We start from the raw sequence: 25,297 nt of genomic DNA, 5'->3' as shown, positions 1-25,297 counted from the left end.
ACAGGGTATATGCACAAAGTCCTATGACGCCCGCACTACACAGGGTGTATGCACAAAGTCCTATGATGCCCTCACTACACAGGGTGTATGCACAAAGTCCTATGACGCCCGCACTACACAGGGTGCATGCACAAAGTCCTATGACACCAGCACTACACAGGGTATATGCACAAAGTCCTATGATGCCAGCACTACACAGGGTATATGCACAAAGTCCTATGACGCCCGCACTACACAGGGTGTATGCACAAAGTCCTATGATGCCCTCACTACACAGGGTGTATGCACAAAGTCCTATGATGCCCGCACTACACAGGGTGTATGCACAAAGTCCTATGACGCCCGCACTACACAGGGTGCATGCACAAAGTCCTATGACGCCCGCACTACACAGGGTGTATGCACAAAGTCCTATGATGCCCTCACTACACAGGGTGTATGCACAAAGTCCTATGATGCCCTCACTACACAGGGTGTATGCACAAAATCCTATGACGCCAGCACTACACAGGGCGTATGCACAAAGTCCTATGACGCCAGCACTACACAGGGTGTATGCACAAAGTCCTATGACACCAGCACTACACAGGGTGCATGCACAAAGTCCTATGATGCCAGCACTACACAGGGTGTATGCACAAAGTCCTATGACGCCAGCACTACACAGGGTGCATGCACAAAGTCCTATGACACCAGCACTACACAGGGTGCATGCACAAAGTCCTATGATGCCAGCACTACACAGGGTATATGCACAAAGTCCTATGACACCAGCACTACACAGGGTGCATGCACAAAGTCCTATGACACCAGCACTACACAGGGTGCATGCACAAAGTCCTATGACACCAGCACTACACAGGGTGCATGCACAAAGTCCTATGACGCCAGCACTACACAGGGTATATGCACAAAGTCCTATGACACCAGCACTACACAGGGTGTATACACAAAGTCCTATGATGCCAGCACTACACAGGGTATATGCACAAAGTCCTATGACACCAGCACTACACAGGGTATATGCACAAAGTCCTATGACACCAGCACTACACAGGGTGCATGCACATAGTCCTATGACGCCAGCACTACAGAGGGTGTATGCACAAAGTCCTATGACGCCAGCATTACACAGGGCGTATGCACAAAGCCCTATGACGCCAGCACTACACAGGGTATATGCACAAAGTCCTATGACGCATGTAATACACAGGGTTTATGCACAAAGTCCTATGACGCATGTAATACACAGGGTTTATGCACAAAGTCCTATGACGCATGTAATAGACAGGGTGTATGCATAGGCACAAAGTCCTATGACGCCAGCACTACACAGGGTGTATGCACAAAGTCCTATGACGCATGTAATACACAGGGTTTATGCACAAAGTCCTATGACGCCAGCACTACAGAGGGTGTATGCACAAAGTCCTATGACGCCAGCACTACACAGAGTGCATGCACAAAGTCCTATGACGCATGTAATACACAGGGTTTATGCACAAAGTCCTATGACGCCAGCACTACACAGGGCGTATGCACAAAGTCCTATGACGCATGTAATACACAGGGTTTATGCACAAAGTCCTATGACGCCCGCACTACACAGGGTGTATGCACAAAGTCCTATGACGCATGTAATACACAGGGTATATGCACAAAGTCCTATGACGCCCGCACTACACAGGGCGTATGCACAAAGTCCTACGACGCCAGCACTACACAGGGTGTATGCACAAAGTCCTATGACGCATGTAATACACAGGGTTTATGCACAAAGTCCTATGACGCCAGCACTACAGAGGGTTTATGCACAAAGTCCTATGACGCCCGCACTACACAGGGCGTATGCACAAAGTCCTATGACGCATGTAATACACAGGGTTTATGCACAAAGTCCTATGACGCCAGCACCACACAGGGTGTATACACAAAGGGGGTCATTCCGAGTTGATCGCTAGCTGCATTTGTTCGCAGCGCAGCGATCAGGCTAAAAAACGTCAGTTCTGAGCATGCGTATGCGGCGCAATGCGCACACGCGACGTATGGGTACAACGAACAATGTAGATTTGCACAGGGTCTAGCGAAGCATTTCAGTCGCACTGGTTGTTGCAGAATGATTGACATGAAGTGGGCGTTTCTGGGTGGCAACTGACCGTTTTCAGGGAGTGTGTGGAAAAACGCAGGCGTGTCAGGAAAAACGCAGGCGTGGCTGGGCGAACGCTGGGCGGGTTTGTGACGTAAAATCTGGAACTGAACAGTCTGAAGTGATCGCAAACGATGAGTAGGTTTTGAGCTACTCTGAAACTGCACAAAAAAACTTTGTAGCCGCTCTGCGATACAACCGTTCGCACTTCTGCTAACCTAAAATACACTCCCAGTGGGCGGCGGCATAGCGTTTGTACGGCTGCTAAAAACTGCTAGCGAGCGATCAACTCGGAATGACCCCCAAAGTCCTATGATGCCAGCACTACACAGGGCATATGCACAAAGGCCTATGATACCAGCACTACACAGGGCGTATGCACAAAGTCCTATGATGCCTGCATTACACAGTGTTCCACTGGTAGAACTAAAGGGGGTTAACAGGCTGCTGTGGGTATGCCCTCATAACACAGACTTGGGAGCCCGGGAGGTTACAGCAGCATCGCCACTACCCAAATGATGCACTGGGGCCTGGCCATGCACTGCCCTGCCCTTGCTTTGTGCTAATTGTGTATACATTGGAAAGCTGTATATTATAGTTGTCAGCGTGGTTTATTAACCAGTGTCTGTGACATGTGTGTGCTTAGGCATTCTGTAGGGGGTGTGTGCTTAGACATTCTGGAGTGGGTGTGTGCTTAGACATTCTGGAGCGGGTGTGTGCTTAGACATTCTGGAGCGGGTGTGTGCTTAGGCATTCTGGCTTGGGGGTGTGCTTAGGCATTCTGGAGTGGGGTGTGTGCTTAGGCATTCTGGAGTGGGGTGTGTGCTCAGGCATTCCCGGATTGGGTGTGTGCTCAGGCATTCTTGATTGGGTGTGTGCTCAGGCATTCTGGCTTGGGGGTGTGCTTAGGCATTCTGGAGTGGGGGGGGGGGGGGTGCTCAGGCATTCTGGAGTGGGGAAGGAGGTGCTCAGGCATTCCCAAATTGGGTGTGTGCTCAGGCATTCTGGATTGGGTGTGTGCTTAGGCATTCTGACTTGGGGGTGTGCTTAGGCATTCTGGAGTGGGTGTGTACTTAGGCATTTTGGAGTGGGTGTGTACTTAGGCATTCTGGAGTGGGTGTGTGCTCAGGCATTCTGGAGTGGGTGTGTGCTCAGGCATTCTGGTTTGGATGTGTGCTCAGGCATTCTGCAGTGGGTGTGTGCTCAGGCATTCTGGATTGGGTGTGTGCTCAGGCATTCTGGAGTGGGTGTGTGCTCAGGCATTCTGGAGTGGGTGTGTGCTCAGGCATTCTGGATTGGGTGTGTGCTTAGGCATTCTGGAGTGGGTGTGTGCTCAGGCATTCTGGAGTGGGTGTGTGCTTAGGCATTCTGGAGTGGGTGTGTGCTTAGGCATTCTCGAGTGTTAAATGTAAATTGGCCTGAGCAAAACAAATCTGTTTTTCTTTGGCCAAGCAGGAGCTCAGCATAAACACAAGCACTTAGAGGAGTACTAACATAGGAGCAGCTCCACTATAAAGCAGTGCGGTGGCTTGGATGAGTGAGGGGTCGGTGGTCGGATGAATGCCTAATGAGATTTGCTCCTTACTCCTGGGGTCAGTGACTTGTAGGGAATATTTACATAGAAATGGGGCACCAAATTATATAAATAAACCAAGCTATTCTGATCTTTATAGACTGATAAGACAGTACCCTTATATATTAGTTATAATTATCTAAGCTTCTGCTGTGTCTCTATCATTCCCCAGGTATGCGGCCCCAGACTCTAAATGGTCCAATGCACCCTCGCCCACTGGTAGCTTTATTGGATGGAAGGGACTGCACGGTGGAGATGCCAATCCTGAAAGACCTGGCTACTGTGGCTTTCTGTGATGCCCAGTCTACACAGGAGATCCATGAAAAGGTGCGGACAGTAAATAATATTGGTAGCTGACGTATTAAGGCAGGAACAAGCATATTATTGGTCCTCATTACTAGCTCCCATGAAGATTAAGGGAGGCGCTGTGGGCTTCGTCGTCGCAGCCAGTGCGACATAAGTGAATGTGTATATCTATTACACCATGCTGTGTCGTTATATGGATTGTTGCCCTTTTGTCGCCACCCTTGCTCAATAACACGGTGCTGGAACAGGTTGTGGCACACTTGCAGAGCTCTGTTGCAGAGCTCTTGGCAGATTGAATACCCCAGTCCTGTGACGCCCTTTATATGCAATAGGGCGGCACATTTGTGTTTAGTACACCATATTGTGCCATATGGAGCCTAGAACCCCAGTACGTTGCCCTGTGATACCATATATGCATCATATGCTAGAGACAGAGTGTTGGTTGAGTGGTTGTCCCACAATGTGCGGAGGGGCAGGATAAACACGACCCCATTCTAATATTGAAATCACACAATTGTTTTCTCTTACGTCCTAGAGGATACTGGGATTCCATTTAGTACCATGGGAGTATAGACGGGTCCACTAGGAGCCACGGGCACTTTAAGAATTTGATAGTGTGGGCTGGCTCCTCCCTCCATGCCCCTCCTACCAGACTAAGTTTAGAAAATGTGCCCGGAGGAGCCGGTCACGCTTATGGAAGCTTCTGAAGAGTTTTCTGCATTTATTTTATATGTTTGTTATTTTCAGGCAGGGCTGATTGGCACCAGCTTGCCTGCTTCGTGGGTCTTAGGGGTGGGGGGTGGCCCAACCTCTTGAAGGGTTAATGGTCCCGTTCCCCGCTGACAGGACACTGAGCTCCTGAGGGAACTATTCGCAAGCCCCACCACGGCGAGCGTACATTCCCGCAGCACGCCGCCCCTCCTAACAGAGCCAGAAGAAAGAAGAGTGGTGAGTACTAAGCCGGCGTCCCGACTGACGGGTCGCCGGCCATTATGGCGGCATGAGGGTACGGAGACGCACGGCTTCTAACCGGGACGAAATGCATCTCCAGACACAGTACACAGCTGCGGTGGAGATATATATATCAAGTATATATGCAGGCGCTGTGACGGGTGGCTTATCCTAGCAGCTGTATGAATAAGGGGTAGTCAAGCCCTTTTAATGACAAGGTGAACAGAGAGGAATATACAGCGCTGATTGACACAGTGAGATCTGCACAATATGTATTTAATGTTTGTTTAAAAAACCTTATACAATAAAAACATTTCAAGCTAAATGAATGGGCATAAAATCTATGTCTCACAATTAAATCTTTGGTGGACTTTGAGACCTAGTAAATACTAGCACCAACTAGCATATATATAAGCACCAATTAGCATAAATTGACCAAGCATGAAAACAGTCATTAATACGGACCAAGTGCATAATAATTTATCCAATTGGATGTAGTTACCAAGTCTCTGTTCTGGTTAAAGAGGCTCCCATAGATGCAAGTTCGTATAGCAACGGCAACAATTTGTGGAGTCCTGGTTCACAGTTCAATGAGTGCTCCGTGTTCCAATGTGTGGATTCTCCTATGAGGAATGGTAGGCGATGGCAGTGCCAATATGGAGTCCTGGTTCACGGAGGGAATCAATTGCAGGGTCCTGACTGTAGATAGTGGTGCAATGGTGGTTCTGGTCAACAAAAGTCCACGCAAGGTCCCAACCTAACGCGTTTTGCTGCTCCAGGCAGCTTTGTAAAAGCTGCCTGGAGCAGCGAAACGCGTTAGGTTGGGACCTTGCGTGGACTTTTGTTGACCAGCACCACTATCTACAGTCAGGACCCTGCAATTGATTCCCTCCGTGAACCAGGATTCCATATTGGCACTGCCATCGCCTACCATTCCTCATAGGAGAATCCACACATTGGAACACGGAGTACTCATTGAACTGTGAACCAGGACTCCACAAATTGTTGCCGTTGCTATACGAACTTGCATCTATGGGAGCCTCTTTAACCGGAACACAGACTTGGTAACCACATCCAATTGGATGAATTATTATGCACTTGGTCCGTATTAATGACTGTTTTCATGCTTGGTCAATTTATGCTAATTGGTGCTTATATATATGCTAGTTGGTGCTAGTATTTACTAGGTTTCAAAGTCCACCAAAGATTTAATTGTGAGACATAGATTTTATGCCCATTCATTTAGCTTGAAATGTTTTTAATGTATAAGGTTTTTTAAACAAACATTAAATACATATTGTGCAGATCTCACTGTGTCAATCAGCGCTGTATATTCCTCTCTGTTCACAGTACACAGCTGCGTCTCAGTACACTGTGCACAGTACCCACACTGGCAAAAACAGCCTTAAAATAGTTTTCTCTCCATTTTAAGCAACAGATTACCTCAGCCAGTATAAAACAGCAGGAAAACCGTGCGCCATTGAAGGGGCGGGGCCTTCACTATGAGCGGATCCAGCAGCTCACCAGCGCCATTTTCCCTCTGCAGTGGATACAGACGCTGACTGACAGGGACGCGCAGCTCCTCCAGAGAGACTCCAGATTACCTCAGCGGTACCAGGGGGTCATAGCAGGGGGGAGCGATTATTAGTGTATTAAGTGTGGGCTGGCTCTAAATAACTCTGTGTCTCCCTGAAGGGCTCTTTGTGGGTTAATTATGCTTAACCTTTTCCTGTGTGTGCGTGTGTGTGTGCGTGTGTGTGTGTGTGTGTGTGTGTGTGTGTTTGTGTATGTGTGTGTGTGTGCAGTCAAATTTACATTATGTCAGGCAGAGTGTGTTTCTTGTACAGCGGAGTGTTCCTCTTCACCAGAGGGCTCACTACTGGGTACTCAGGGCAGTGAACCTTCCCAGAATAGTGGGGCTGAACCGGAGTGGGTGAATTCTATTAAGGGAATGATCTCAAATATTTCTACAAAACTATCCCGCAGTAAGAATGAGACACAATACTTAAGACAGACTGTGGATGAGTTTCTGAATAGAGACTCAGTCCCCAAACCAGCATCTCAATCCCCTCCCATTTGTCTGCAAAAACGATCTCTGGCCCATATCCTGCAGTCTGACGCTGACGCTGACGGGTCAGACATGGAGGAGGGTGAGGTGGATTTGGAGGGGGGGATGCTACTCTATCACAGGGAATAGAAGCTCTTATAGAAGCTATCAGAGATGTTATGCATATCCCTGATAAGGTGTCAGAGGAGTATGAGGAATCTTATTTTAATGTAAAAAGAAGTCCTCAGTCACTTTTCCTGCGTCAAAGGAATTGAATACCCTGTTTGAAGAACCGTGGGTTAATCCTGATAAGAAATGTAAAACCCCTAAAAGGTTGCTCTCATCATTTCCTTTCCTCTGGAGGATAGGAAAAAAAATGGGAAAATCCACCGATAGTGGACGCATCAGTCTCTAGGCTGTCACGAAAAATTGTATTGCCTGTCCCTGGTGCAGCCTCCCTAATAGACACGGCTGATTGTAAAATTGAGACTACACTAAAATCATTGTACACAGCTGCTGGAGTGGCCCAGAGACCCACTATTGCATGTGCGTGGATCACAAAAGCCATTGCTAAATAGTCAGGTAACCTAAGTGAGGGGTTAGATTCCTTGTCTGGGGGGATGTTGTTTTACTCCTGCAGCATATACAGGACTCTGCAAACTTTATGGTGGAAGCCTTAAAAGAGATTGGTTTGCTTAATGCACGCACCATCACTATGGCAGTGTCAGCATGCAGGGGTTTGTGGCTACGCCAGTGGACTGCTGATGCGGACTCCAGGAAAGGCGTGGAAGGCCTACCATTCACAGGAGAGGCCTTGTTTGGCGACGAAGTAGACAAATGGATCTCCAAAGCTACTGCGGGTAAGTCTACGTATGTTCCTTCTGCGTCTCCCCCAGCCAGGAAAGCTTATTCAGCTTCAAATTTACAGTCCTTTCAGACAGCCAAGTTTAAGGGGAAACCCAGAGGTGCTTCTACGGCCTGCAGAGGCGCAAGATGAAAACCTGCAGGTGCTCAGGAACAGAGCTCAGGCTCTGCTTCCTCAAAGCCTTTAGAATGACGGTGGACCGCTATGCCTGGAGGACTGTCACGTGGGAGCCCGACTAAAATTCTTCAGTCACATCTGGTCAAGATCGTGTCGGGATCCCTGGGCATAGATCTTATTTCCCAGGGCTACAGATTGGAGTTCCAAGAGCTCCCACCTCACAGATCAAATCAGGCTTACCAGCTTCACAAGAGGCAAGTATAACTTTACAGCAGGCCATCCAAAAACAGGTACAGACTCAAGTCATTGTTCCAGTTCCACCTCATCTGCAGAACAAGGGGTACTATTCCAACTTGTTTGTAGTACCAAAACCGGACGGTTCAATACGACCAATTCTGAACTTCTCAAGTCCTTGAACTAATTTTTAAGAGTGTTCAAGTTCAAGATGGAGTCTCTGAAAGCGGTGATCTCAGGTCTGGAGGAAGGGGAATTCCTAGTGTCTCTGGATATCAAGGATGCGTACCTTCACTTTCCGATCTGGCCGCCTCATCAGGCTTATCTACGGTTTGCACTGCAGGACTGTCACTACCAGTTCCAGGCCCTGCCATTTGGTCTCTCCACGGAACCGAGGGTGTTCACCACAGTGATGGCAGTACTTCGCAAAGGGTGGTCTTCTGTTTGCCGGCGGTCGGGCTCCCGGCGCTCAGTATACCGGCGCCGGGAGCCCGACAGCCGGCATACCGACAATTATTTTCCCTCGTGGGGGTCCACGACCCCCATAGAGGCAGAATAAAATAGTGTGGCGCGCGTAGCGCGCCACCGTGCCCGTAGCGTGTCGAGCGCAGCGAGCCCGCAAGGGGCTCATTTGCGCTCACCAAGCTGTCGGTAAGCCGGCGGTCGGGCTCCCGGCGCCGGGATGCTGGTCGCCGGGAGCCCGACCGCCGGCCAGCCGTAGTGAACCCCTTCGCAAACAGGGAGTGAACATAATTCCGTACCTGGACAATCTTCTGATAAAGGCACCATCCAGGGCGAGGTTGCTGGACAGCATTGTTCTCTCAACCAAACTTCTCCAGGATCACGGGTGGATTCTGAGCCTTTCCGAAATCTCACCTAGAGCCAACACGGACACGGAGTCACAGAAAGTGGAAAAGGCATTGGTAATCTAGTTGATGGTTCGGGATGTCCTGAAGCCAACCCGGATATCAGTGCATCTGTACATTCGCCTTCTGGGGAAAATGGTGGCCTCTTACGAGGCACTTCAATACGGAAGGTTTCACGCAAGACCCTTCCAGCTCGATCTGTTGGACAAATGGTCTGAATCGCATCTTCACATGCACCAGATGATCAGTCTGTCGCCAAAAGCCAGGATCTCCCTTCTGTGGTGACTACAGATTTCTCACCTTGTCGAGGGTCGGAGGTTCGGAATTCAGGACTGGATCCTGTTAACCACGGACGCAAGCCTCAGGTTGGGGAGCAGTCACCCAGGGGGTGCAGTTTCAAGGAAGATGGTCAAGTCAGGAAGTCATCCTTCCAATCAACATTGTAGAACTCAGGGCCATATACAACGCCCTTCTGCAGGCCTCTTCACGATCGTGCCATTCAGGTCCAGTCGGACAATGTGACGGCAGTGACGTACATAAACCGACAGGGCGGAACCAAAAGCAGAGCAGCAATGTCAGAGGTGTCAAGAATTCTCCTCTGAGCAGAGAAAAATGCTGTTGCGTTGTCAGCGGTCTTCATTCCGGGAGTAGACAACAAGGAAGCAGACTTCTCAGCAGACACGACCTGCACCCGGGAAAGTGGGGCCTTCACCTGGAAGTGTTCAGGTGCTTGACACGTCGGTGGGGATATCCACAAATCGACATGATGGCCTCTCGTCTCAACAAGAAGCTCAAGCGGTATTGTTCCAGGTTGAGAGACCCACAGGCAGTGGCGGTAGATGCTCTGACGACTCCATGGGTCTATCAGATGGTGTACGTGTTTCCCCCACTTTCTCTGATCCCAAGAATTCTCAAAAGAATAAAAAGGGAAAAGGTTGAAGCAATACTCATTGCTCCGGACTGGCCAAGAAGGGTGTCAGGGCCGAGTGTTTTTGTGAATCAGTCAACCCTGGACCAATCAAAGGTGTAGGTGCTGGTGTATGATGAAAGCAGGGAGGACGAAGAAAGTTCTGTTTTATATATTTATTAAAGGCAACAATTCCAGTAAGGAGTTAAATGACAATTATTAGTCACCATATATATACTGACGTATTGCAATGAATGGTATAATGATAAGCAGGAACAGTCTTAAAGATGCATTGAAGAAATGTTCATACAAGGGAGTTTAAACAGGCTTGTGAAGAATTGTCCAAATGAAGCAATGACTGGTGCCAAACTGTAAGGAGTGTTAACTGGATATTGCAGACATAAATGAATAACTGTAGAGACTTGTACTGAAGCTTAAAGGTTAAACTGGAAGGCTGTGAAGAATTGTCCTTGATTGCAGCAACAATGAAAGTACAATACTGAATAGAATACTTGTAAATTGTGAAGAAGCACTGTGAAACTGCAGCAGACGACAATGGTGAAGAATGAGTTAAACTGAGAGCTGATTAAACGAGCACCTGAGTTTAGTAGAATCAGGGTAACCTCTCACAAGACTCTGGAAATCCCCTTGTTTGCCACTGGGAGAGCGATTGACTGACAGCACAGAAGGGAGCTGGTGGATCTTTTGCAGTGAAGGCTGCAGGCAGACCTCTGGGAGCGGAGGCGATATCTGGACCACTGGAATCACACAGAAAACCACGGAGAGAGCACAGAGCTAGGGTACAGAGTAGCTACAACAAAGCACTGGCTCAGAGTAACATAATCCCAGCCTACTTAAAGGCAGCACAAGCACGGGATTGGCTAACACTTACCCACAGGTCTTTCACAAGTGCTCTCAGGTGCTCATTTGGTCTCCAACATGGCCGCCCTCTATACTGCAGACACACAGCAGTGCATTTGGTCCCCGCATTCCCGGCTCCCAGAACCTGCATCACCTCTGCCGCTGACCATGCCATGTCGCCACACGGCCGCACAGCACCGCGAGCAACCGCGCCGACGACGGACTCCAGAAACCACAAAGGTGAGTGATCGGTTCGTGACAAAGGGCCTGGTACGCGGACCTTCTGGAGATGCTCCTCGAAGATCCGTGGCCCCTACCTCTTTGCAAGGATCTTCTGCAACAGGGCCCGTTCGTCTATCAGTACTTACCGCGGCTATGTTTGACGGCATGGAAGTTGAATGGCTGATTCTAGCCAGAAGAGGGATCCCTAACAAAGTTATCCCGACTATGATCCAAGCCAGGAAGGGGGTAACGTCTAAACATTACCACCGTATTTGGAAGAAATACGTCTCTTGGTATGAGAGCAGAACTTATTCTGTGGTGGAATTTCTCCTGGGACGTTTCCTGCTTTTTCTGCAGGCAGGTGTGGATGTGGGTCTACGTCTGGGCTCCATAAAAGTCCAGATTTCGGCCTTGTCTATTTTCTTTCATAAACAACTGGCTTCTCTCCCTGAGGTCCAGACATTTTTTGAAAGTGGTTCTGCGCATCCAACCTCACTTTGTGCCTCCCATGGCACCTTGGGATCTCAATTTGGTGCTGCAGTTCCTCCAATTGGACTGGTCTGAACCATTACAGGAGGTGGACGTAAAATATCTTACGTGGAATACCGTCATACTGTTGGCCTTGGCTTCGGCAAGACGTGTGTCGGAGCTGGGAGCTTTGTCTCACAAGAGCCCCTATTTAATTTTCCATGAGGACAGAGCTGAACTCAGAAACTCTTCTGAAAGTGGTGTCTACAATTGCACGCTGGATCAGGCTCACTATCCAGCATGCTTATTCCACGGCAGGTTTGCCTGTTCCAAAATCTGTACAGGCCCACTCTACTAGGTCGGTGGGTTCTTCCTGGGCGGCTGCTCAGGGTGTCTCGGCTTTACAGCTCTGCTGAGTGGCTACTTAGTCTGGTTCGAACACGTTTGCTAACTTCTACAAGTTCGATACTTTGGCCTCTGAGGACCTTCAGTTTGGTCAATCAGTTCTGCAGGAACCTCAGCACTCTCCCACCCTATTTGGGATCTTTGGTACATCCCCAGGGTACTAAATGGAACACCAGTATTCTCTAGGACGTTAGAGAAAATAGGATTTTAATTACCTACCGGTAAATCCTTTTCTCGTAGTCCGTAGAGGATACTGTGCGCCCGTCCAGTGCTTCGTTCTTCCTGCACTGTTACTTGGTTAAGTATTGTTGGTTCAGCTGTTGCTGTTCCTGTGTAAAGTTTGGTTAGCTTGGCTTTCCTCTAGTTTGTGTGGGCTGGTTCGGAATGTCACCACTATCTTTATCTATCCTTCTCTCAAAGTATGTCTGTCTACTGGGGCACAGTTTCCTAGACTGAGTCTGGTGGGAGGGGCATAGAGGGAGGAGCCAGCCCACACCATCAAATTCTTAAAGTGCCCATGGCTCCTTGTGGACCCGTCTATACCCCCATGGTACTAAATGGATCCCCCAGTATCATCTACGGACTACGAGAAAAGGATTTACCGGTAGGTAATTAAAATTCTATTTTCAAGGTTGTGTAATGAGTGTATTTGCGTTGTAGGTTCTGAATGAGGCGGTGGGCGCCATGATGTATCACACCATAACACTAACGCGTGAAGACTTGGAGAAGTTTAAGTCTCTGCGGGTTATAGTGCGGATAGGCAGCGGATATGACAACATTGACATCAAGGCTGCGGGAGACATGGGTACGTAATGCTGTGTGACCATATGGCTGTATGATAATGTTACTGGGCCCGGTGTATAAGGTATGTACATGCCCCTATCTGTGCTCTCTCTGTACCGCAGCGGCAGCGTAACAATCACCAGGACTATAAATGAGTAGAAGTAGCCCCAGAGGGACCCACACCTTGGGAAATGGTTTGCTTGTTGCTATCGGACTGTTTTAAAAAAGCCAAAAACTATCCTGGCTTCTACATTGAGGCAAGCACAACAGCAGCAGTGGCAATGTGCGTCATGGCACGATGGCTCTGTTTTAGAGGTGGAAGCAGCCGCTTTAGCTTATTTTGCCATTTTCTCATTTTACAAAGCCCTTTCCCTGTGTACAAGCATGCGCATGAATCAGCAAGGACCAAGACGCCCACTTGCAGCGTCTTAAGATGATGCATTACCGTCTGGTATGTAAGATGCAAACATTGGTGGCAGCTTTGATGCAGCACTGTGGCAGATGCAGTTTCTCTGTCTGAGTATGACCCCCTATGTCGGCTTTTCTCAGCCGCTTTCAGGTACACACCCCTGACACTCTCATAAGACACTGCCTGTGTGTCGCCGGATTTGCCACCCCGTTATCTCCCACGAACGCCTAAACAGTTCTATGTACGTGCGCTAGAATCACTACTGTGTATTTGTAGGCGCACCATCTGGGTTTTTCACACTGAACTCAGTGGTGGGCTGGGCCGGATTGCAGGTTACCACATGTCTACCGGCCGCAACAATTTTACAGAAAGCCTGTTGGATGGGAGACAAGTAGAAGAAGCTTCCCGGCTACTCCAGTCAGAGCATTTTCTATTCTGTCTCCAGGCAACCTGTCATTAGGTTGCCACAACTTGCCAGTACCATGCCATTAGGAGGGACTGGTGATTTCCTGGAATCCCACTGCAGGGGCTGGCACCGATAATATCCTGTCAGCGCATCACAGGCCCTTTCTACAGCTCTAGTCCACCCCGCGTCCTGCTCTCTATTGCCCAGCTCACTCTGCCCCTACCACCAGAGCAGTGCAGTGCTGCGATTTGCGGTTATTTAGGGGCGGAGCCTAATGTCGTGAAGTTCCTGCCCCCATCATAGACCTGTGAGGTAGTCAGACTCAGGGATTGTCTCTTCCTCCCCCACTCTCTCCCTGATACTGCCTATTTCTGTCACACTCCCTGACACACTCTTTCTCTCTCTGACACTCTTTCTCTCCCTGACACTGTCTCCCTCTTCCTGACACTCTCTGTCTCCTTGACACTGTCTTTCTCTCCCCCATGGTCTCCCTGATACACACACTCTCTCTCTCTCTCTCTCTCTATCTCTAACTCTCTCTCACCGACACTCTCTCTCTCCCTGACACTGTCTCTTTCGATGACTCTCTCTTCCTGACACTGTCTCTCTCTCACTCCTCTGTCTCCATTACACTGTCCCTCTATCTATCTCCCTGACACTTTCTTTCCCCCTCTTTCTCTCACTCTTCTCTTGCTCCCCTCTCTCTTCCTCCCTCCCAGACACTCTCTCTCACCCCCCTCACCTTCTCTCTCTGACACGCCATCTGTCTCTCTGACACTCTCTCTCCCCTTTTTCATCCCTTTCTCTCTCTCCTTGACACCTTCTATCCCTGACCTTCTTTCTCTCACTCCTCTTTCTTTCTCATTCCCTCTTTTTCCATAAACCCTCTCTCTCTCTCTCTGTTTCTCCCTCTCTCTCACCCTGACACCCTTTCTCTCTCGCTATTCTTTCTCCGATACTCTCTCTCCCCGTTCTCTTTCTCCCTGACATCCTCTCTGTCTCGCTCCTCTCTCTCCTTGACCCCCTCTCTTTTTCTCTCATTCCATTTTTCCATGAAATCCTCTCTATCTCTCCCTGACACCCTTTCTCTCTCTTTCACTCCCCTCACTTGCTCTTCAGCTCTCTAAGGAGCATAGTAGTGACAGCGCTGGGGGGTGGGGCAGAGTCGATCTTATTGGTGGGGCCCCCACACCTTCGTTGCCCTAGGGCCCCCACTATCCCTAATTTGGCCCTGATTGCAGGCATCACATGTAGACAGTGTGTGCACGGTGCACCCAACGCTGGAATCTCTTGGGGGGCTCCCCAGATCATCAGTTAGACAACCTATGGGTGGGTTATCTGCATCAGCAGCGCACTCCCCACACAGTGTGCTGGGCTGCACTCCATATCAGTATTTGATCCGATACTTCCCATGGTAGGGCTGCGATGCCTTCTGTTGCTGCAAACACTCCACCTCATTTATGTTGGTCATTGCATGTGGTGGTGCAGTCCCCCTACCAGCCATGCCAGGCTTTGGGCTACCTTGGGAACTGTAAAAAGCTTAGCGGGAAAATCGGTTTCCATGTGTAATCTCATCGAATCTCCAGTTTGTTTTTTTTCTTGTATGAAACAAGTATATTGATTGTGACAGTAGCGAAACCAATTGATATAAACCAATTGATCAAGTGTCTTACGATGTAAATTAAAGAGGCAGCTCTGGCCTGACATATTATTGGGCTTGTAGGTTTGCCTGTAGGTTTGGGGTGGGAGGACAAATCTAAGGAATTTTCTCTAACGTCCTAAGTGGATGCTGGGGACTCCGTAAGGACCATGGGGAATAGCGGCTCCGCAGGAGACTGGGCACAAAAGTAAAGCTTTAGAACTACCTGGTGTGCACTGGCTCCTCCCCCTATGACCCTCCTCCAAGCCTCAGTTAGTTAGATTTTTGTGCCCGAACGAGAAGGGTGCACACTAGGTGGCTCTCCTGAGCTGCTTAGTGAAAAGTTTAGTTTTAGGTTTTTTATTTTCAGTGAGACCTGCTGGCAACAGGCTCACTGCATCGAGGGACTAAGGGGAGAAGAAGCGAACTCACCTGCGTGCAGAGTGGATTGGGCTTCTTAGGCTACTGGACATTAGCTCCAGAGGGACGATCACAGGCCCAGCCATGGATGGGTCCCAGAGCCGCGCCGCCGGCCCCCTTACAGAGCCAGAAGACAGAAGAGGTCCGGAAAATCGGCGGCAGAAGACGTCCTGTCTTCACCAAGGTAGCGCACAGCACTGCAGCTGTGCGCCATTGCTCCTCAGCACACTTCACACTTCGGTCACTGAGGGTGCAGGGCGCTAGGGGGGGGCGCCCTGAGCAGCAATAAAAACACCTTGGCTGGCGAAAATACATCACATATAGCCCCCAGGGCTATATGGATGAATTTTAACCCCTGCCAGAATCCATAAAAAAGTAGGAGAAAAGTCTGCGAAAAAGGGGCGGAGCCTATCTCCTCAGCACACTGGCGCCATTTTCCCTCACAGCTCAGTTGGAGGGAAGCTCCCCTGGCTCTCCCCTGCAGTCACTACACTACAGAAAGGGTTAAAAAAGAGAGGGGGGCACTAATTAGGCACAGTATTAACAATACAGCAGCTATAAGGGGTAAAACACTTATATAAGGTTATCCCTGTATATATATAGCGCTCTGGTGTGTGCTGGCAAACTCTCCCTCTGTCTCCCCAAAGGGCTAGTGGGGTCCTATCCTCTATCAGAGCATTCCCTGTGTGTGTGCTGTGTGTCGGTACGTTTGTGTCGACATGTATGAGGAGAAAAATGATGTGGAGACGGAGCAGATTGCCTGTAATAGTGATGTCACCCCCTAGGGGGTCGACACCTGAGTGGATGAACTGTTGGAAGGAATTACCTGACAGTGTCAGCTCTGTATAAAAGACAGTGGTTGACATGAGACAGCCGGCTACTCAACTTGTGCCTGTCCAGACGTCTCATAGGCCGTCAGGGGCTCTAAAGCGCCCGTTACCTCAGATGGCAGATATAGACGCAGACACGGATACTGACTCCAGTGTCGACGGTGAAGAGACAAATGTGACTTCCAGTAGGGCCACACGTTACATGATTGAGGCAATGAAAAATGTTTTACACATTTCTGATAATACGAGTACCACCAAAAAGGGGTATTATGTTCGGTGAGGAAAAACTACCTGTAGTTTTCCTGAATCTGAGAAATTAAATGAGGTGTGTGATGATGCGTGGGTTTCCCCCGATAACAACTGATAATTTCTAAAATGTTATTGGCATTATATCCTTTCCCGCCAGAGGTTAGGGTGCGTTGGGAAACACCCCCTAGGGTGGATAAAGCGCTCACACGCTTGTAAGAACAAGGGCTCTACCCTCTCCTGAGATGGCCGCCCTTAAGGATCCTGCTGATAGAAAGCAGGAGGGTATCCTAAAATGTATTTACACACATACTGGTGTTATACTGCGACCAGCAATCGCCTCAGCCTGGATGTGCAGTGCTGGGTTGGCGTGGTCGGATTCCCTGACTGAAAATATTGATACCCTAGATAGGGACAGTATATTATTGCCTATAGAGCATTTGAAAGATGCATTTCTATATATGCGTGATGCACAGCGGAATATTTGCCGACTGGCATCAAGTCTAAGTGCGTTGTCCATTTCTACCAGTAGAGGGTTATGGACACGACAGTGGTCAGGTGATGCGGATTCCAAACGGCATTTGGAAGTATTGCCTTATTAAGGGGAGGAGTTATTTGGGGTCGGTCTTTCAGACCTGGTGGCCACGGCAACAGCTGGGAAATCCACGTTTGTACCCCAGGTCGCCTCTCAACATGAGAAGACGCCGTATTATCAGGCGCAGTCTTTTCGTGGACAAGCGGGAAAAAGGTTCCTCATTTCTGCCCCGTGACAGAGGGAGAGGAAAAAGGCTGCAGAAATCAGCCAGTTCCCAGGAACAGAAACCCTCTCCCGCCTCTGCCAAGCCCTCAGTATGACGCTGGGGCTTTACAAGCAGAATCAGGCACGGTGGGGGGCCCGTCTCAATGAATTTCAGCGCGCAGTGGGCTCACTCGCAAGTAGACCCCTGGATCCTTCAGGTGATATCTCAGGGGTACAAATTGGAATTCGAGACGTCTCCCCCTCGCCGTTTCCTAAAGTCGGCTTTACCGATGTCTCCTTCTGACAGGGAGACAGTTTTGGAAGCCATTCACAAGCTGTATTCCCAGCAGGTGATAATCAAGGTACCCCTCCTGCAACAGGGAACGGGGTATTATTCCACACTGTTGTGGTACCGAAGCCGGACGGCTCGGTGAGACCGATTCTAAATCTAAAATCTTTGAACACTTACATACAGAGGTTCAAATTCAAGATTGAGTCACTCAGAGCAGTGATTGCGAACCTGGAAGAAGGGGACTACATGATGTCTCGGGACATCAAGGATGCTTACCTTCATGTCCCAATTTACCCTTCTCACCAAGGGTACCTCAGGTTTATGGTACAGAACTGTCACTATCAGTTCAGACGCTGCCGTATGGATGGTCCACGGCACCCCGGGTCTTTACCAAGGTAATGGCCGAAATGATGATATTCCTTCGAAGGAAGGGAATTTTAGTTATCCCTTACTTGGACGATTCCCTGATAAGGGTAAGATCCAGGGAACAGTTGGAGGTCGGTGTAGCACTATCTCAGGTAGTGTTGCGGCAGCACGATTGGATTCTCAATATTCCAAAATCGCAGCTGGTTCCGACGACTCGTCTTCTGTTCCTAGGGATGATCCTGGACACAGTCCAGAAAAAGGTGTTTCTCCCGGAGGAGAAAGCTAGGGAGTTATCCGAGCTAGTCAGGAACCTCCTAAAACCGAGCCAACTCTCAGTGCATCAATGCACAAGGGTTCTGGGTAAAATGGTGGCTTCCTACGAAGCAATCCCATTCGGCAGATTCCACGCAAGAACTTTCCAGTGGGACCTGCTGGACAAATGGTCCGGGTCGCATCTTCAGATGCATCAGCGGATAACCCTGTCACCAAGGACAAGGGTGTCCCTCCTGTGGTGGTTGCAGAGTGCTCATCTTCTAGAGGGCCGCAGATTCGGCATTCAGGACTGGGTCCTGGTGACCACGGATGCCAGCCTGCGAGGCTGGGGAGCAGTCACACAGGGAAGGAATTTCCAGGGCTTATGGTCAAGCCTGGAGACATCACTTCACATAAATATCCTGAAGCTAAGGGCCATTTACAATGCTCTAAGCTTAGCAAGACCTCTGCTTCAAGGTCAGCCGGTGTTGATCCAGTCGGACAACATCACGGCAGTCACCCACGTAAACAGACAGGGTGGCACAAGAAGCAGGAGGGCAATGGCAGAAGCTGCAAGGATTCTTCGCTGGGCGGAAAATCATGTGATAGCACTGTCAGCAGTACTCATTCCGGGAGTGGACAACTGGAAAGCAGACTTCCTCAGCAGACACGACCTCCACCCGGGAGAGTGGAGACTTCACCCAGAAGTCTTCCACATGATTATAAACCGTTGGGAAAAACTCGACAGGTATTGCGCCAGGTCAAGGGACCCTCAGGCAATAGCTGTAGACGCTCTGGTAACACCGTGGGTGTACCAGTCAGTGTATGTGTTCCCTCCTCTGCCTCTCATACCCAAGGTACTGAGATTGATAAGATGGAGAGGAGTAAGCACTATATTCGTGGCTCCGGATTGGCCAAGAAGGACTTGGTAACCGGAACTTCAAGAGATGCTCACGGAGGATCCGTGGCCTCTACCTCTAAGAAGGGACCTGCTCCAGCAAGGACCCTGTCTGTTCCAAGACTTACCGCGGCTGCGTTTGACGGCATGGCGGTTGAACGCCGGATCCTGAAGGAAAAAAGGCATTCCGGATGAAGTCATCCCTATCCTGATCAAAGCCAGGAAGGATGTAACCGCAAAACATTATCACCGCTGTCACGCACCTCGGGCAGCGGCGACCGCGCTTGTCCCTGCGGGTGGCCTGGTCTGCCCGGCACCTCTCTTCTCCTGGCGGTCTTCGGCGGCGGGTCGGCGCGTCCCTCCGGCGGCTTCCCGGAAGCAAGGACGCCGCCATCATGAGCGAGGGCAAGGAGGCGGAGCAGGTCTGACGTCACCTGCCTGCTCCGCCAATCAGGCTAGGGCGGGGGATTTAAAACCAGACACCAGGCAGAGATCCGGTGCCTGAGTATCTTCGTTTCTCCTGCGGAAGCTGTGATTCCAGAGCTCCCTCGTCCCTGTGATCTCCTGTTCCTCCAAGCATCCTGTGCCTCCAAGCATCCTGTACCTCCAAGTACCTCTGTGCCTCCAAGTACCTCCGTGCCTCCAAGCACCCCGTGCCTCCAAGCACCCCGTGCCTCCAAGCACCCCGTGCCTCCAAGTACCTCCGTGCCTCCAAGCACCCCGTGCCTCCAAGTACCTCCGTGCCTCCAAGCACCCTGTGCCTCCAAGCACCCCGTGCCTCCAAGTACCTCCGTGCCTCCAAGTACCTCTGTGCCTCCAAGTACCTCCGTGCCTCCAAGTACCACCGTGCCTCCAAGTACCTCCGTACCTCCAAGCACCTCGTGCCTCCAAACACCTCGGTGCCTCCAAGCACCTCTGTGCCTCCAATTACCTCGTGCCTCCAAGCACCTCCCTGCCTCCAAGCACCTCGTGCCTCCAAGCACCTCCGTGCCTCTAAGCACCTCCGTGCCTCCAAACACCTCGTGCCTCCAAACACCTCCGTGCCTCCAAGCACCTCCGTGCCTCCAATTACCTCGTGCCTCCAAGCACCTCCCTGCCTCCAAGCACCTCGTGCCTCCAAGCACCTCCGTGCCTCTAAGCACCTCCGTGCCTCCAAACACCTCGTGCCTCCAAACACCTCGTGCCTCCAAACACCTCCGTGCCTCCAAGCACCTCCGTGCCTCCAAGCACCTCCGTGCCTCCAATTACCTCGTGCCTCCAAGCACCTCGTGCCTCCAAGCACCCTCGTGCCTCCCAGCACTCCCTGTACTCCCAGCACCTCAGTGCCTCCAACACCACAGTGTCTCCAACACCACAGTGCCTTCAATATCTCAGTACCTCAGCCTTCAGTATTTCTACAAGTCTTGTCTTTCAGGAGACCTTCAAGAATTCCTCTGTGCTTCCTGCTTGCCGTCTTAATCCTGCATGAGGAAGACCTACATCCGGCCATCTCTACTGCGACCCAGTAGCGGTTCCCCTTCCCGGTCATCGGAAGAAGCCCCGAGTCCACAACACTCCCAAACCAGGTCAGTGACAGTATACTCAGGCCACATGGACCCGGGGAATCGGAACACGGACTCAAGTGCCATCCAGAACCTGGCTTCTCGAGTACAAAGTCAGGAAGCGGCACAAGGCCAGGTGATGCAGTACCTCCAGCATTTGTCCGGGCGTCTGGATCAGATTCAGGCGTCTCTAGCCTCAGTAATTTTCGGCACCTGTTCCAGTAGTCGCACCAGTTGCCGTTGCCAGCAATGTTCAACCATCGGCCGGTATCACTCCACGCCTTCAGCTGCCTACTCCGTCCCGCTATAATGGGAATCCTAAAAATTGTCGTGGTTTCTTGAACCAATGCGAGGTACATTTCGAGCTACTTGCACACAACTTTCCTACAGACCGGTCCAAGGTAGCATATATTATTTCTCTGTTGGAAGGTTCTGCTTTGGATTGGGTGTCTCCATTATGGGAACGATCTGATCCCATGGTTTCCAACTATACCAACTTCATCTCGTCCTTTCGAAGGATTTTCGACGAACCCGGCAGAATGACCACTGCTTCTTCCGACTTGCTCCGTGTTCGACAGGGCGCCCGTTCCGTGGGTCAGTACGTGGTTCATTTCCAGACCATTGCTTCCGAACTACGCTGGAATAAAGACGCTCTGAGAGCTGCCTTCTGGAACGGTCTTTCCGACCGGGTGAAAGATGAGCTGGTTACCAGAGATCTGCCGGATCCATTAGAAGATCTGATTTCTCTTTGCGTCAAGGTGGATCTTCGGATGCAGGAGCGTGGAAGAGAACGTAGCCGTCCGGATCGTTCCAGGTTCCGGAATCCTACTCCTAGACCGGTGGCCTCACCTAGCTCAGATGAGCCCATGCAAATTAACCGATCCCGACTGTCTCCGGAAGAACGACAGCGTCGTCGTGAGGGTAAACTCTGCCTTTACTGTGGAGCCGCGGATCATTTTCTTAAATCTTGTAAATCTCGTCCGGGAAACGGGCAGGCCTAGCTTGTTCCGGAGGAGTCAAGCTGGGGGTTACGACAAAAGCTTCTCCAACTTCGGACTGTTTGCTTCCAGTAACTCTAGTCTCCGATTCAGTCTCCAAGTCTTGTGAAGCCCTATTGGATTCCGGAGCTGCAGGGAACTTCATTTCTTCCTTCTGTGCCCAAAGCTTGGGTTTAAAGTTACGGCCTATCGAGCGGCCAATTTCACTGACGGCTATCAACGGGACTAGAATTTCCAAAGGTCTTATAATGTGGCGCATGGGGCCAGTTAAGCTGCAGGTCGGGGCTCTACATCAGGAAGATTTGGAACTCTTGGTAATCCCAGAAATGCCCCATGATCTGGTTCTTGGAATGCCTTGGCTAAAAAGTCATAATCCCCACATCGACTGGAAGTCGTCACAAATTCTGTCCTGGAGTTCCTTTTGTCACATTAATTGTCTTACTCCTGTTTGTTCGCTCCGTGTCACCTCCAAAACGGATGAAGAGCACATTCCGGAGGCATATCAAGGGTACAAGGACGTATTTTCGGAACAAGCTGCTGACCTGTTACCACCTCACAGGCCTTGGGACTGCCCTATTGACCTTGTCCCAGGGAAGACGCCACCCCGTGGTCGCACATATCCTCTGTCTCTTCCCGAGACTCAAGCCATGTCGGAGTATATTAAGTCCAATATGCTCAAGGGATTTATTCGCCCCTCTTCCTCCCCTGCTGGTGCGGGCTTCTTTTTCGTGAAGAAAAAGGACGGGGGGTTGAGACCATGCATCGACTACCGCGGCTTAAACGACATTACTATTAAGAATAAATACCCCTTGCCACTAATCACAGAATTATTTGATAGGGTTCGTGGTGCCCGCATTTTTTCCAAACTCGACTTGAGGGGAGCTTATAATCTTATACGCATCCGAGAGGGGGATGAATGGAAGACTGCCTTTAATACCCGAGATGGGCATTACGAATACTTGGTGATGCCGTTTGGTCTTAGTAATGCTCCCGCGGTTTTCCAGGGATTCGTCAATGAAATCTTTCGTGACATGCTGTATCAGAGTGTTGTGGTATATTTGGACGATATACTGATCTTTTCCAAGAATCTTGTCGAACACAGGACTCAAGTCAAAGAGGTGCTCCACCGTTTACGAGAGAATCATCTCTATGCCAAACTTTCCAAATGTACCTTTGAAGTAACATCTATTCCGTTCCTCGGTTATATCATCTCGGGGACGGAGCTTCGCATGGATCCGGAAAAGCTGTCTGCCATTCGTGACTGGACTCAGCCTCTTTCTTTGAAAGCAATACAAAGGTTCCTGGGCTTTGCGAACTACTACAGGAAATTCATTAAGGGTTTCTCCACCATTGTTGCGCCCATTACCGCCCTGACGAGGAAGGGTTCTAATCCAAGTTTGTGGCCTCCGGAAGCCATTGTAGCTTTTTCTCACTTAAAGTTAGCTTTCATGACGGCTCCAGTTCTCCAACAACCAAATTTCGATGAACCCTTCTTCTTAGAAGTTGATGCATCTTCAGTCGGGGTTGGGGCTGTTCTCTCCCAGTACTCCTCTGATAAGAAATTACATCCGTGTGGCTTCCATTCTCGTAAATTCTCTCCGGCCGAACGAAATTACACTATTGGAGACCAGGAACTCTTGGCTATCAAATCTGCCTTGGAAGAATGGAGATATCTTCTGGAAGGGGCTAAACATGTGTTTACCATCTACACGGATCACAAGAATTTGCTGTACATCAAATCCGCACAATGCTTGAATCCTCGCCAGGCGAGATGGGCACTTTTCTTTTCCCGATTCTCGTTCATTATCAAGTACCGGGCCGGGACTCTCAATATTAAAGCAGATGCGCTTTCCCGTTCACAAGTTTCCACAGACGAGGATGAACCTCCTGAGCGGGGTTTAATTCTGAATCCAGTTTCTGTCTCTGCTGCTTTAACTACTCCAGCTCCTCCTCCTGGAAGAATGTCCGTACCAGCTAGATTCCGGCCAGGAATACTACTGTGGGTTCATAACTCCCAAGTTTTCCGGTCATCCCGGTGCCCAGAAGATGTACAAGTTTCTGCAAAGGTCTTACTGGTGGAACACCATGAGGAAGGATGTACAAGATTGCGTTAATTCTTGTCCCCAATGTACACAACATAAATCTCCTCGTCTGCCTCCTGCAGGGTTACTTCGTCCTCTGCCTATCCCTGTGAGACCCTGGACTCACATTTCCATGGACTTCATCACTGACTTGCCCTGTTCCAAGGGTTGCAACACCGTTTGGGTTATCATTGACCGTTTTTCGAAGATGGCACACTTTGTGCCTTTGACTGGTCTCCCGACAGCTCCGAAACTGGCTCTACTGTTTATCCGAGAACATTTTCGTTTGCATGGGTTGCCACAAGAGATTGTTTCTGACCGTGGAGTACAGTTCACCGCCAGGTTTTGGAAAGCCCTCTGTTCAACCCTACAAATTAAACTTAAGTTTTCGTCCGCTTATCATCCCCAAACAAATGGTCAAACGGAACGAGTCAATCAAGATCTAGAGACTTTTCTTCGTTTGTATCTCTCTCCTTCACAGGACAACTGGGTGGAGTTGTTTCCTTGGGCGGAGTTTGCCCATAACCATTTGTTTCATTCTTCCACTGGGGAATCACCATTCTTCGTCAACTACGGGTTCCATCCCCGTGTTCCAGAATTTCCAAGCCTTCCGATAGTAGAGGTTCCTGCTGTAGCGTCCACTCTACAACACTTTGGACAAATTTGGAGGAAGGTTCATGCTAATCTTAAGAAGGTTTCTGTCCGGTACAAGTTCTTCGCAGATAAGAAACGGCGAGCCGCACCTCAATATAAAGTTGGGGACAGGGTATGGCTTTCCACACGTAATCTCCGGTTGAAGGTGCCCACCATGAAATTCGCTCCAAGGTTCATCGGTCCTTATCCGGTGCTACAAGTCTTAAATCCTGTGGTCTGTAAACTGGGTTTGCCTGCCCATCTTCGAATACCTAACGCCTTTCATGTTTCTCTACTCCGTCCCCTCATTCTGAATCGGTTCCACTCAGCATTCCCTAGGCCAACGTCTGTAGTGGCAGAAGCTGGAGCGGAGTTTGAAATCAAAGCTATTCTTGACTCTCGTTATCTTCATAAAAAATTACAGTACTTGGTGGACTGGAAGGGTTATGGTCCTGAGGAGAGAAGTTGGATTGAGGCTACTGAAGTAACGGCTCCTCGTCTGGTTCGGATCTTCCACTCCAGACATCCGACTAAGCCCGGGAAGTGTCCAGGGGCCACTCCTGGAGGAGGGGGTACTGTCACGCACCTCGGGCAGCGGCGACCGCGCTTGTCCCTGCGGGTGGCCTGGTCTGCCCGGCACCTCTCTTCTCCTGGCGGTCTTCGGCGGCGGGTCGGCGCGTCCCTCCGGCGGCTTCCCGGAAGCAAGGACGCCGCCATCATGAGCGAGGGCAAGGAGGCGGAGCAGGTCTGACGTCACCTGCCTGCTCCGCCAATCAGGCTAGGGCGGGGGATTTAA

At 50.1% G+C, this 25,297-nt stretch overlaps 1 protein-coding gene across 6 annotated transcripts in view; it reads left to right on the top strand.

Annotated features, from left to right (window-relative positions):
• The window catches only part of CTBP2 (C-terminal binding protein 2), a 222,945-nt gene that overhangs the window by 158,191 nt on the left and 39,457 nt on the right, over positions 1 to 25,297 (top strand). For all 6 annotated transcript variants that reach the window (XM_063962158.1, XM_063962156.1, XM_063962157.1 and 3 more), the window contains 2 exons: positions 3,892 to 4,046; positions 12,629 to 12,773. In XM_063962158.1, the coding sequence (XP_063818228.1) occupies positions 3,892 to 4,046; positions 12,629 to 12,773 (300 nt within the window). The remainder of the gene's footprint in view (positions 1 to 3,891; positions 4,047 to 12,628; positions 12,774 to 25,297) is intronic.

Source organism: Pseudophryne corroboree, chromosome 3, assembly GCF_028390025.1.
Source record: "Pseudophryne corroboree isolate aPseCor3 chromosome 3, aPseCor3.hap2, whole genome shotgun sequence".
Taxonomy (NCBI): domain Eukaryota; kingdom Metazoa; phylum Chordata; class Amphibia; order Anura; family Myobatrachidae; genus Pseudophryne; species Pseudophryne corroboree.
Note: the sequence above shows the minus strand (reverse complement) of the source record. Positions and strands in the feature narration are given on the sequence as shown.